This window comes from Phascolarctos cinereus, unplaced genomic scaffold (genome assembly GCF_003287225.1).
Source record: "Phascolarctos cinereus isolate Bilbo 61053 unplaced genomic scaffold, phaCin_HiC Scaffold_4;HRSCAF=312, whole genome shotgun sequence".
Taxonomy (NCBI): Eukaryota; Metazoa; Chordata; class Mammalia; order Diprotodontia; family Phascolarctidae; genus Phascolarctos; species Phascolarctos cinereus.
In genome coordinates, this window is record NW_027555847.1 from 708812640 (window position 1) to 708826113 (window position 13474).

The 13474-nt window shown below is 44.7% G+C and overlaps 1 protein-coding gene across 1 annotated transcript in view; it reads right to left on the minus strand.

Moving 5' to 3' along the window:
• CIT (citron rho-interacting serine/threonine kinase) overlaps positions 1 to 13474 on the minus strand; it is a 162675-nt gene that overhangs the window by 32373 nt on the left and 116828 nt on the right. Inside the window, 4 exon segments of the mRNA XM_021007994.2 lie at positions 4648 to 4752; positions 8738 to 8873; positions 11124 to 11317; positions 12087 to 12284. Coding sequence (XP_020863653.1) covers positions 4648 to 4752; positions 8738 to 8873; positions 11124 to 11317; positions 12087 to 12284 — 633 coding nt within the window.

Here is a 13474-nt window from a genome sequence, read left to right on the forward strand (position 1 = left end):
GAGTTGTGAACTCGGCCAATTCTGGAAAGCAACTTAAACTATGCCCAAATGGCTACACCCTGGGTATACCCTTTGATCCAGCAACACCACTACTAGGTTTACATCCCAAAGAGATCGAAGAAGAGGGGAAAAGGACCTGCCTGCACAAAGAGATTTAGAGCAGCTCTTCTTGTGGTGGTAAAGAGTCGGAAATTAAAGGCTTATCCATCCATTGGTGAATAGCTCAACAAGCTATGCTATGTGATTGTGAGGGAATAGCACTGTGCTACCAGAAATGGCAAGCAGGGTGGTTTTAGAAGAATCTGGGAAGTCTTATATGAACTGATGCAAAGTGCAGCGAGTAGAACCAAGAGAACATTGTACTCAGTAACTGAAATATTGTAATGATGATCAACTGTGAAAGATTTAGCTACTCTGATCAATACAATGATCCGCAAAATTCCAAAGGACTCATGATGAAAAATGCTATCAACCTCCAGATAAAGACTTGATGGACTTCAGAATGTAAATTCAAGCATACTTTCTTTTTCTTGTCCTTTTCTTTCCCTTTTTTTTAGAACACGGCTAATGCAGAAATATTATGCATGACTTCCTATGTATAATGGGTATTATATTTCTCACCTTCTCAATGAACAGAAGGAGAAAATTTGGAACTGAAAATAAGATAAAATTTTTAAATGCTGATTGAATTCTAAAATAAAGAAAAAGAAAAAAGAAATCACTTTAATAGCCGTGCAAAGAATATATCAGAGAGGAGACTGGAGGAAAAGAGGTTATTGCTATAATCAGAGGGCATGAACTAAGGTGGTGATTCTGTGGGTAAAAAGAAGAACATATATAAGAGATGTTGTGGGGAAAAAAATTATAAGATTGGGCAACTAACTGAAAACATGGACTCAGTAAGAACAAGGAGTCTGCTGTTGCAGACCTAGGTGGTGAAGGATGGTGATGTCCTCAACAGAAACAGCAAAGTTAGGAAGAGGGTATGTTTGGTAGTAAAGAAGATGACCTGTTTTGGACATACTGGGTCTGAGATGTCTCTCTGATATCCAGTTTAAAAAGTTCACGAGGTAACTGACAGAGTTCAATATACAGACCTAGGAGTAATAAGCCTAGAAGCAAGTAAGTCTCTGTGAGCTGACGAGGTCAATGAGGAAAAGAGAAGAAAAGAGGGCTCAGGACAAAGCCTTGCAGAACACCTGCAGGGAGGGGTGGGATATGGACGTGGAAGAAGCCGCCAAAACTTATGGTCAGTCAACTGACAGAGGCTTCAAGTACCAAGGGCACGATGAGGCATCAGAGTAAGGACTTGCAGACGATTGGAAATGTTCACTAGCACTTCATTTTCATCTTTTTTGTCATTAATTTTGAATTGGGCAAAATGAATTCTTTTTTTCCTCCTGGAGAAGAGGAAAAATCTAAAGTCCTTAAACTAACAATCAGATTACTCCTCACTGGTGTGAGGCTCTCTTAAAAAAAGTTCCTTCCCCTTCTTACTGAAACAAGGAATGACTGCTAGGACCCGAGCAGAACTCTCCTTCATTTTCAATGGAAATTTCTGAAGGAATCCATAAGATCTGGTGCTACACAGAAGAGAGGAAGTATCAGGCAAGTAGACTTCTTAAAGGGAAATGTTAGCCTCTTCAGCAAGATGATATTCTTCTGCACATTACCCACTTTGGCCTCTTCCCTCTGTTTAAAGGCCATGCTAATCATTAGGCTGAAAGACCAAAACAAGGACTGCAGAGAAAACGTGTGCTGACAGCTGTGGCTGAAACACCATTTCTACAATAAATCACTAGGAGGCTTCTTAGGTGCCCCAATGGACTACAAACAAATGATTTATTGTTACAAACTATTTTGATGCTACATTTATACCAAATGAGATCCCTTTTCTCCCCAAGCAATTTAGGTGCTTTACTAAGAGTTGTGTTTGTTACAATAAAGAGCTTTGACATGCTTCTGTTTCTCTTTGTACAGCCTGAAAACCGCAGGACCTGCACCCTCGCCGGCCAGGGTGCCTTGAGGGGCCGCAGGCCAGCCAACAACACCCTCCTCAGTTTGGACCTAGAGTCAGCAAAACCTGCATTCAAATCTAGCCTTAAGGGGGCAGCTAGGTGGCGCAGTGGATAGAGCACCAGCCCTGAAGTCAGGAGGACCTGAGTTCAAATCCGGCCTCAGACCAAATACTTGACACTTACCAGCTGTGTTACCCTGGGCAAGTCACTTAACCCCAATTGCCTAAAAAAGAAAAAAAAAAGAAAGAAGACAAACAAATCTAGCCTTAAACATTTAATTGGCTGTGTGACCTTGAGGGAATTGTTTTACTTCTGCCTGCCTCAGTTTCTTCATCTGTAAAATAATGAAGATAACAACAGCATTTGTCTCTCAGGGCTGCTGTGAGGATCAAATGAGGTAATGTTTGCAAAATGCTTTGCAAACCTTCAAGCATTCTCTAAGTGCTGTTATTTTTTATTTCATCTAATGAGCTTTTCAGACTGTGATTCAGTAAGAGTCATTAGACACCCTTGTTCTTGTTTCTTTGATGTCCTCTATTCAATGTGTCACCTTCATGGATACCCAAGCACTTGGGCTTACAAGGACATCAGGGTACCAGAACGTCTTGGTGGCCTGCAAAATGTTCACTCTGACTCTCGTGTTTAGAGTCAAAGCAATAGGAATGTAACCATAGCTCCAAACGTAATCTGGTAAGCCCACAACCGAGAGGCCTTGGCATAAGGAATAAAGGGCTGGCCTTGGAGGCCTGACTCATCCTAGGAATGCAGCCCTTGGCTAGTCACTTAACTGCTCCACGTTCAAGGTGACTAAGAAGGAAGCTGCAGAAGGTGCTGCTCTTCACTGGGTGAAGATGTCTCTATACCGGGAGACCCTCACACTATTGAAATCACATGTCCAAATCCCTCAACTAACCACAGCACAGTGGTTAACTGTTAACAGTTATCTGAATTGTAGCATCAAAGTCCTTTTTTGCTGTAAACCTCGCTTCTGTCCTCTCTCTCCCTTCTTCTTCCTAACCCTATACTCCACTCTCACTCTAATGTCCACACCCTCCATCCCAAACCGTACCTCTGCTACACAGTGGCACACTCCATGCCCCATCTTCATGTGCCTTGGAGATGGCCTACCTTCTGGCCAGGCTCCACGCTGGCACCTTCACCTCTGTGATGACTCTCCCCATCTCCCCTCCTCTCCTCTGTTCGTTTCACGGCCTATCTCGTATTGCCTTCAAAGAGGATCATAGCTCTAGCGCTCAAAGGGCGCTATCCCATCATTTCGCAGATGAGAAAGTCCAAGGAGGGAGCGCCCCTTGACTGAGGTCATACAACTGGTAAGCATGGAAGGTGGGATTTGAACCCAGGTCCCCTAGAGCCAAAGCCAGAACACTTTCCACTAACCCATGCTACTCCGCATAGACCCTTGTGTATGTCCTTGTTGTGTGTCCAAGTAAAATGGCGCTATTGCCTTGTTTTTGTCATAACCAGAGCAAGCACGTAGGAAATGTCTGCTGAACTGAGTTAAATCTCTGTTCACCTACCTTCCTACCACGAGCCAGAAAGCATATGTGTCACTGAATCTCAAGGGTGGGACTGGGAGTCACTTGGAGGCCTGGGTTTAAGAACTGACTTGGGCATTTACCAACCACATGAGCAATGTCAGGTGATGTAGCCTCTCTGAATTTTCTGGTATTTAAAATGGGAATAATAATGGCGATACTGCATCATCACAGCATTCCATAACTTTAAAGTGCTACATTAATCCCCTATATGATGAAGAGAATGTCTTGGCTGATTCAAAATGCTGCATAGCGTTGATGTTCATCATTCTACACATCCTTTCTTATCTAATCCTAAAAATCCTAAAATCCATAATCCTAATCCATAAAAAAGGCAGAGAAGAGGCTAAATGCATCCTGCAGTCTCATCTCAACCCAGAGAGACAGCAGAAATGTGTTCTGGGAATAAATCCGGAATTATTGGATTTTTTTTCCTACCATCTGCTTCCTTTCCCAGAAAATTAGGCCAATATGAGAGTTGTTAGTACAAAATTCAAAGGCTTTAAAGTATTAGCAATCTATATGATTTTTCTAGTTATAATAGAATTCTAGCCCAAAGCCTGACTCGGATCCCACCAAATGCTAAAGACTTAGGGGAAGGCTTCAAGTGTGGGTATAGAGCCTCCATGGACAACTCATACCAGCGTGCAGACAAGAATCAGAGAGGACAAGAATGTATGAATAAGGTGTACTTTCCTCTGCCAGGAATGCCTATGTTGATGAAATCCAGGCTTCACTGAGGTATTAAGAAAATTCTTCCTTAAACTGCTCTAGGAACATAATTTCATTCAGATTCAACGTCAGGCTGAGTCCATGCTCATTTGCATGGCTGTCCTAATGGCCTAAAAAACTTCATAAGCTTCAGAGAATATGTAACTTGGCTACTGTTCATTTGACAGGAGAATCCCATACAAGATCTATCTTGTTTTCATCATGAACACTTTTTGTGATAGCAAAATGGCAGCTATTTCAAATTTTGCCTTCAATCAATGCACTTCTAACAGACTTGATGAATCAATGCAGCTCACTCTCATGTTCCTATGGACCACCTTGCCCTTCCTGAGGGTACTTGCCTCTTCCAGAAGCCTCTGTTTGAGCTCTCGCTCGGTTTCCAGTTTCTGTTGTAAGCTTCGGGCATTCATTTCCAGCATAGCGTGCTTCTTCTCCAGGTCACTGAGCTAGACATCAGGAAGAAGGAGATGGAGGACCACAGGTGAGAGGCAAACAGCTATCACACACTCACAATCCTTAATACAAACAAGGGAGGTGGACACGGCCTGTGGTCGCTACCAAAGCCAGGGGGGCCCTTTTCAGCAACTTAGAGATCTGAGACTTGCCTGAGCGAAGGACAGGGTGAGTGATTTACCCAAGGTCATAGAGCCGTCATATCTGTGCTGGAGGCCCAAAATGAACTCTGACACACAGGCCAGCTCTCAGACATCCACTGTGCTACAATGCCTCGCAAAGGTTAGAAAAGACACGTCTTTAAAAAAAGAAAAAAGATCCCCAAATTCAGTATCAATGACAAGTCTAATAAATCTCTACAGACAGGAGAAGAAAGGAACCTGCAGTGGGAGTCAGGAGACCTGGATTCAAGTCTTGGCCCCAACACTTAACGGTATAGAACTACAAACAGATCCCGTAACTTTTTTGAGCTCCAACTTTTTTATCTGTAAATGATTATTTATCATGAAAAAAATCGCCTTCTGAAGGTTAAAGCCTGCTGTAACATAAGCTAGCGCTTTAAATCTCCTCATTGTAACAGAACATTAAGCCAGCACGGCCTAATGGATGTGCTGGATGAAGGAAGGCCTGGTCTCAGAGCCTGCCTCTGCCATTACTGACTGTGACTCTCAGTGAGGCACTGCATCTCCACAGGCCTTAAGCAGCCCCTAATTAGACTCCATCTACTGAATCACAGACTGGGTGTAGGCTGTGGTGGTGAAGGAAGATCCCACACCAGAAGTCTTCCATCCTGCCAGACTCACAAAGCCTTTGCAGAGTGACAGATGAATAACTTCTCTAATGCAAAGGGACATAGGAAATCACGCTCCTACGGCACCAAGACCTAAGAGATGGCTGTTCTTTGGTCAAATTAAAAGCACTTTAAGAACTGGGCCCAGGAAAGGGCAAACAAGTTGTTAAAGTATTCCTCAAAATTAACCATAAAGGGGTTAAAGTGGTCAGTCCCCTCTGTGTAGTGTGTCAAGAAAAGCAGTAAGACTCAATAAAGCTCAAGGCTCCGTGGTGAAAGAAAGCCATAACAGGGCGAGTGGAAGCTGGCAATCCAAAGCGTCTCCCCTCCCTCTTGTATCCAATTTCTGCCAAGCCTCAGATTCTCCTCCTGCTTCCTCCCCACCCCACAACCCCTCACTCGTCCCTGCGAGATGCCCTCAAGCCTGGACCTCTCTTCCCTTCTGGCTCCTCTTACCCAGTTCTCAGCCCCAACAGCCAGCTTCAGGCCTCCTCACACCACACAGACTGTTCCTGATTGCTACATCTAAGGACCTTTTCTCAATCTTCCTGACCTCTCCTCACCAGACAACACTATTCTCCTCTGGGTTTTCGGGGTACCGTTCTCTCTTGGGTCACCTCCCACCTATCTGACCTATCCTCAGTATCCCATGGGGAACCCTTTGCTTTTCTCTCTGGAAGACTTCATCAGGAATGGGTTCAAATATCATCTCTAAGGACAGCATAACTGGTAATTAATTCCCAGAGCTATATATCCAGTCCTAGACTCTCTCCTGAGCTTACTGTCCACGCCATCACTTTCCTATTGAAAATTTCAAGATGGATATGTACTGGCATCTCAAACGCAACACCTACAAAACAGAACTCATCATCTTTCCCACCCAGAGCCATCCCTGCTCTGAACTTGTTGACATCTCTCCGGAGAAGCATTACTCTTCTAGTATCCCAGGTTCACAATCTTCATGTTATCTTCCACTTCTCATTCCACTTCCAACCAAATATCCCTAAGTTGCCAAGTCCAATCGATTCTACCTCCATGATTCTCATAGCCACCCCCCAGGCTCTACCCATATGGCTACCATGCTTATTTTCAGGCTGTTATCACATCATTCCTGGACTACTGGAATAACCTCCCAACTGGTCTCCCCCTCCAGTCCATGCTCCCCACAGCTGCCAAAGCAATACTCCTAGAACATCCATGTAAACATATCAATTCCCCCTCAATGAGCCCCAGCATCTCTGCATCCTCTACAGGAATCACATAGAAACTCTTTGGTTCAGTCTCACTCCAAACCTATCTTAGAGGAGCAGCTGAACCAGCAGCCTGAAAGCAATGCAGGAGTTAACAAACACAACTTTGTTAGAGATGAGGAGCTAAGGAGGGCAAGTATTATGACGCCTATTTTGCAGACAAAAAAGTGAAACTCTGAAGTTCTCTGCTCTGTTCAAAGTCACAAAGCTGCTAAGGGCTAGGGCCCCAGTTAAACCCAGGCCTGCCGGTTCCCAGGGCAGGGTTCTGTCTACTCCAGGCTACTATCTCTCTGCCAAGCCATCTCTCCAGCCTTTTTACATAAAAGCCAGCTTTATGACGCCACAGTCCGGCCAAACCACCGGATCTGCTTTTCCTCACACATGACATCCCATCTGTCTGTCTCCCTCTCATCTCTCTGCCCAGGCTATCTCCCATACCTGGAAAGCCTTCCTTCCCTCCTCACCTCCACCTCTTAGAATGCTTATTAGCTTCCTTCGGAGCTTACCCATTTCCTTAGATTCCTCATCTAAAGAATTAATCAAAGAATTCCATCAACATATTTTTATTCAATTAATCCAATTTACCTTCTAGGACTATTAATGAACAACAAAAAGGGCTCGCAATAATTTGCAAACATTGCCAATGAGAATTCTGCACAAAGCACAGCATGGTGGGAGAGCCCAGGCTGAGCAGGCAGCAGCTCAGAGCTCTAAGTGTGGCTCCGTCACCAACCAGTGCTAGGCAAGTTCCTTCCCCTCTCTGGGTATCACCCCCCGAAAATGAAAAGTTGGACACGAAGATGTCTGAGAGTCATTCTCGGCCCAAGAGTCTATTCAGCCACCACCGCAGTGAACCGTGGCCAGAGAAAGGCCGAAGGGCTCAGCAGCAGCAGCAAAGCTTTGACGCCAGAAGGGACCACCAGCCAAAGGAAGCAGAAGTAAAGAACACAAGGGCACGTCAAGGGCGCTGTCAGTTAGTCAGTTTTTAGTTGTGTCCAACTATTTGTGGGCCTCTTGGAGTTTCCATGGCAAAGATACTGGAGTGGTTTGCCATTTCCTTCTCCAGCTCATTTTACTTTTCTTTCTTTCTTTTTTTTTTTTTTTGGTGAGGCAATTGGGGTTAAGTGACTTGCCCAGGGTCACACAAGCTAGTGAGTGTTATGTGTCTGAGGCCAGATTTGAACTCAGGTCTTCCTGACTCCAGGCCCAGCAATCTATCCACTGCACCACCTAGCTGCCCCCCACGTCAAGGGTACTAACTCCCCAAACAGCTTCAGGAATCTTGAGGGCAGAAAAAAATTAGCTTGTGGCTCCAGATATAACACAGAGGCTTCATTGACCCAACACAACTCTGTCCCTGACAACTCCTTTGAGGATCAGTGTCACTAATTAGACCCAGGCTACTCTATCATACTAGAAAAAGCAATGAATTCCGGGTCAAAAAGAACAAGACAAGTTCTGGAATTATCATTTAGTTAACTGACCGTGAGCAAATCACAACCCCTCGACCTTTAGTTCCCTTACTAGTTATAAAGAAAGTGCTTAGTAAACTGCAAAACACTACATGGAGTTGAGGATTTTATGATGGTAAAATTGTGTTGGGTTAGCTTTGGCCCTTTTCTTTCTTTAAAAAAATTTTAAAAGACTGAGTCTCCTGATATCACCCAAATTGGACAAGTAGAGCCAATCCCACCTCCTCTAACAGGCATGGAAGCTCTGACTTGAGCTACTCCCAATCTAAGTTGTTTAGCCCCTCCTTGAGCAACCCAGTGGCTCCCCCCACCCTTGGGGGCTCACCATATTGATGCCAGACTTAGTGCAGCTGCCTGACTGGCCCATCCCAATGCAGATCCCTAGAGCAGCCTCTTAATGAGAGGAGATTCTGTTGGCGCCAGGATGCCCAGGGCTTTGAAGGTGCTGCCCACCACCTGGACTAACCTTATCCGAAAGGCTCTCAGCTTTCAGCTTCTGCTCCTTCAGGGCCTGCTGCAGAGCCAGGATCTCAGCCTTGTGTTCCTTCACGGCCAGCTCCACCACCTGACGAGACTCTGTGATACGCTGATCGGCTCTTACTCTATCCGAAAAATAAAGCAAACACATCAGCATTCCCAGCCTGGCTTTGGGACAGAGAGAGAAAAGAAGTCACCTGAATCTTCTCTGAGAAGTAACAAGGGCTGAATGAAGGGTAAAGTACTGTGGATTTGCCCAGGTCCCTACAGCATCACCCCTGTGGCTTTGACTGCCCTGTGGTCTGCAGACTCCATCCTTCCCCTTAATGAGCCCTGGCTCTGCCACAAGGCCTGATGCCAGATGCCAATGGCAAGATGCAGATCTGTTGCAGAAAGTGGGCACGTTTGGACCAAGGATGAAAAGACATGGGGATTCCCAATATTTGAAGGGTTGTCTGGAGGAAGGACTAGATTTGGTCTGTTTGGCTCCAGGAGAAATGGGTTGGATGTCGGGGGCCTGGAGACTCCTTCTCAAGGATGCAACAGTGAGGATCATGCTCACGACGGGCTGGACTGCACAGTCTCTGGGGTCCTTGCCGACTCTCAGATTCTGTGATTCTGTGATGTGTGACCTGGGTGTGAAACCTGTCACCCAATCTCTTTATGACCTTGAGCCCCACATGGTCAGCCTCTCCAGGAAGATGTGGGTGGGAGGCTGTGGACCAGATGAACTCACTAGGTTTCCTCTGCCTCTAGAGCAAGGCTTGTGTAATCCCATCACCCACATTTACTAGAGGACAGAACCCCATTTTAGGCCTCAAGGAAGAAGAGGCTAACAAGCTCTCTTTTCTAGACTTCTGCAGACACAAGCTTGAGGCAAAAAGATAGTTTAAGCTTCAACTGTGATAAATACACCCTATCAACACTATCATATCCTCTCACTGGTCTCAAAGTAGAGGAGTCAATTAGTCAATATGTATTTGTTGAACGTACAGAGTGCCCACAGGACCCACAGAACAATATACATGTTGTTGGAAAAATAATTTCTTCTATCCAAAGGTTAGAGAGTTTAAAAAAAATTATAAGGAAGGGGCTAATTCCAGAAAGTTTGAATGACACTCTGATGGATATACTTTAAGCATCTAAATCTGCTACTAAAAGTAAAGTGGAAAAACAAGGAAATCAGAACAGAGCTCTTTCAAAACTGGTTCTCAGAATAACCCCAAACTTCAGAGAATCACAGTATCTGAGGTTTGGATGAGATGCCTGGGGCTTGTCCGACCCAACCTCTAAATTTAAAGATGAGGAATCTGAGAGCCTGCAGTGAAGCCAAGTGATGTCTTCAAGGTCACACAAGCATTAATGGTCAGAATGTGAACCCAGGCCTCCTGATGCCAAATCTAGTATTTTCTTGACCTACAGGGTGCTACATGTACCATGTACTTATGTCTCCTGGTTATAGCTCTTTGTATGTGTTTCTGAAGTCCTTACACTCAAATTGCCTACAAGAAACAAAAATCTGTAACACAGCCAGACCCCAAATGCTTCCAGAACTGGAGCTGATGCAGAGTCCATGGCAAGGCCTGGAGAACCTCTAATAAAAGGATGCTAAAGCGCGAAGGAACTCAAAATAGCACATCACCTAGGCAGGCCTTCTGATCTGCGGACAATAAAATAATGGGATTTCTCTGACACACCCCACTGAACGTGTTGTTCATGGTTCCAATAAAGAGGGAATGCTCCTCAAGCCAGACAGCACGATGCTGCAGAAACACTAAACGTGGAGCCCCAAGCCTGGTCTGCATTCTACATCTGCCCCTCGCTCTTTGTGCAGACTTGGATGCGTCCCGGCCCCTCTCTACGCCTCAGTTTCCTCCTTTGTAAAATGAAGGAGCTGGACTAAATGACTTTAGGGTTCCTTCCGTCTCCAGAGCCATGATCCACATATGAGTTCGTAACTATAATTTACCATCACGAAATCTTAGAATTGTGCTACCTAGTGTAAAAGAGAATGACCAATCGACAAAGAAGGATAAACAACAGTTCACACGCTTGCTACCTGGAAACAATGACAAAACAAAAACAAGTGAAAATTTCTGCTGCCAATTAGAATATTTTCCTCTGACTCCCAAAGCCTTTCTACAGACTAGTTATCCCACCCTCTCCCTACAAAAAATGATCTAAGGTCCTAGCTTGTGTCTCATGATTTATCTGACTTGCCATAGTGGGCATGGCAATCACCCCATTTAGGATGTGTGAGGGCATACGGCATTAGCTCTCACTCTGTCTCTTTTCTTTCTCTCTCTCCGGTTTTTCAGATTGAAGGACGCTTCCACAGAGAACTTCAATAACGTTTTTCAAAAATAAAACCCCACCTGCTCTGCTTCTCAGTATCCAACATTCTCTGTAACTCTCGGACCCGACACTCAAACTGGGACTTCTCATCACCAAGAACGCTCCGCCAGGCCTCCCACTGACGCTCCTTCTCCAGAAGCTCGTCATTCAGGGCCTCTAAATCCATCACTTGCTCTTCTAACATTGTACAAGTGGTCTTCAAGGCTTCCATTGTCTGAAAAGATGAGTGCAAATAAGTTTCTGACATCAAGTGAGAATTCCTTAAAATGCTACTTAATCAGTTCTATTTCACAAATGTCCAAATTGTGCATTATCAAAACTTTGTATCTTAGGTAGCATCTAGTGCAAATGTTCTATGCAAAAAGAAATATTTAATAAATGCCATCGGCTGTGATTTTAGTAGCAAGAGAACTAAAGCCTAATGTTTCCTTCATTGCCAGCCAACTCAAGGGAAGTACATAAGGTTTGACAATAAGCTGATGCATATGTAGCGGTTTAAAGTTTGCAAAAGGCCTTAAATATATTTCATCTGATCTTTGCAAGACGTGAGAAGATGGTGCTGCTGATAGTATTATTTCCATTTTACAGATAAGGAAATTGAAGGTCAAAGAAGCTAACAGAGCTAGTAAACGACAAAGGCAGGTTTCGCACCCAGGTCAGCACTCTCTGCAGGACACCACCCTGCTTCGCTTTTGTTCTCCTATGTGCCGTAATTCTGTTTTTATATTAACCTGGGTTCAGGGGGATGGTTTAATATCAGTATGCTGATGAAAGAGGAAACTACAACAACCTTTTCAAGAGATGCTAGGATTCTGTAATCCTTCAAAACTAAAATCTAACCAAACTACAAATATTTTCACATTCTGAATCCTGGCTAATAGGTTGTGAAAAGTCTCCACTGGTGGGAAGCCCTTCTAGCCAAGTGCCCTCAGTGCTGATGACTCGGGGCCCCTTCCTTCTCATGGGTCTCTGGAAATGCTTACTTGTTTCTGGCTGGTGAGCTGCATCTCCCTCTCAGTGATTTCCCGGCGGAGATGGTCCACCTCACTGCGCAGCTGCACCAGCTCGTCCGTGGCGCCAGAAGCCTCATCCAGCTGCTTGGACAAGTAGAAGTTTTGGTTGTTCAGCTCTGCATTGTCCTCGGTCAGCTGGTTCAGCTGCTCTTCCAAGTCTGTTATCACCTAAGAGGGTAAAGAATATGGGTTAGACATATTCCTGGATTTCAAATGAGTGTTTTCTTTGTACAGCCACCAGGGCTTTAATGCAGCCAACATACAAGCCCCAGAAGCTAACCTGGGCACCAGCTCCTAAGCACAGCAGGGATGTGCCTCAGCAGCAGTCCTAGGAGCTCCCCAGATCCCAGCATAGGCCTGAGGGCATGAAGCTCCCACTACATCTGGCACATGGGCCCAAAACAAAGGAAATGGAAACAGTGGCAGAGCAGAAAGAGGAATGGACTTAGAGCCACACACCCAAGAGCCAACGTCCAGCTCCAGCCCGTTCTAGTTTTCTACGAGCTAGGACAGCTCATTTTTTATGGAGTCGCAGCTGCATCTCTTACAAAAAGGATATAGAAACCCTTCTACTACCCACAGCCCAGGGCTGTTGTAAGGATCGAAGGGGAAAGTGCCACATAGAAGGCACCTCTTATTAGCAATCAAAGGCACAATGATTAAGTGTCTACTATGAGCCGGGCACAGTGCCAGGCACAGCCAAGACAAAAGTCAGAAATCAACCAAAACAGTCTCTGCTCTCAAGGACCTTACATTCTACGAGGAAAAACACAGACACACACTAAATACAAAGTGGTGGGGTGGGATGGAGGGGTGAGATTAGCAGCTGGAGAAGGACAGCCCTCACCAGAAGGTACAATCAAGAAACAAGTAGAAACAATAACAACAACTGGTCCTTTGCATATGTTATCTTATTTGATCCTCATAATAACCCTGGGAGGTAGGTGCTATTATTATACCCATTTTACAAATGAAGAAACTGAGGCTGGGGGAAAAAAAAGGTGAGGGGTGATGTGCCCAGGATCACACAGCTAGTAAATGTGTGAGGCAATATTTGAACTCAAGTCTTCCTGGGTCCAAATCCAGCATTCTCTACACTTTGCTGTCTAATTGTCAGAGATGGGCCAAGAAGAAGTGCGTCGCAGGCATGGAGAGAGTCTGTTGAAAGATACAGCTAAACAAGATTTATAAATTGTAAGAGGATTATATAAATGTAAAGTACTATTTTAATGGATGTGGTTCATGGAAGGAGCAAGTGAGATGTATGGCTAATGTACTAAAAGTATGAGTTGCTGGGGTTTTAAGGAAAAATAAAGACATAATGGCATTGCAACTAGCTAAGAAAGCTGAAATTCAGC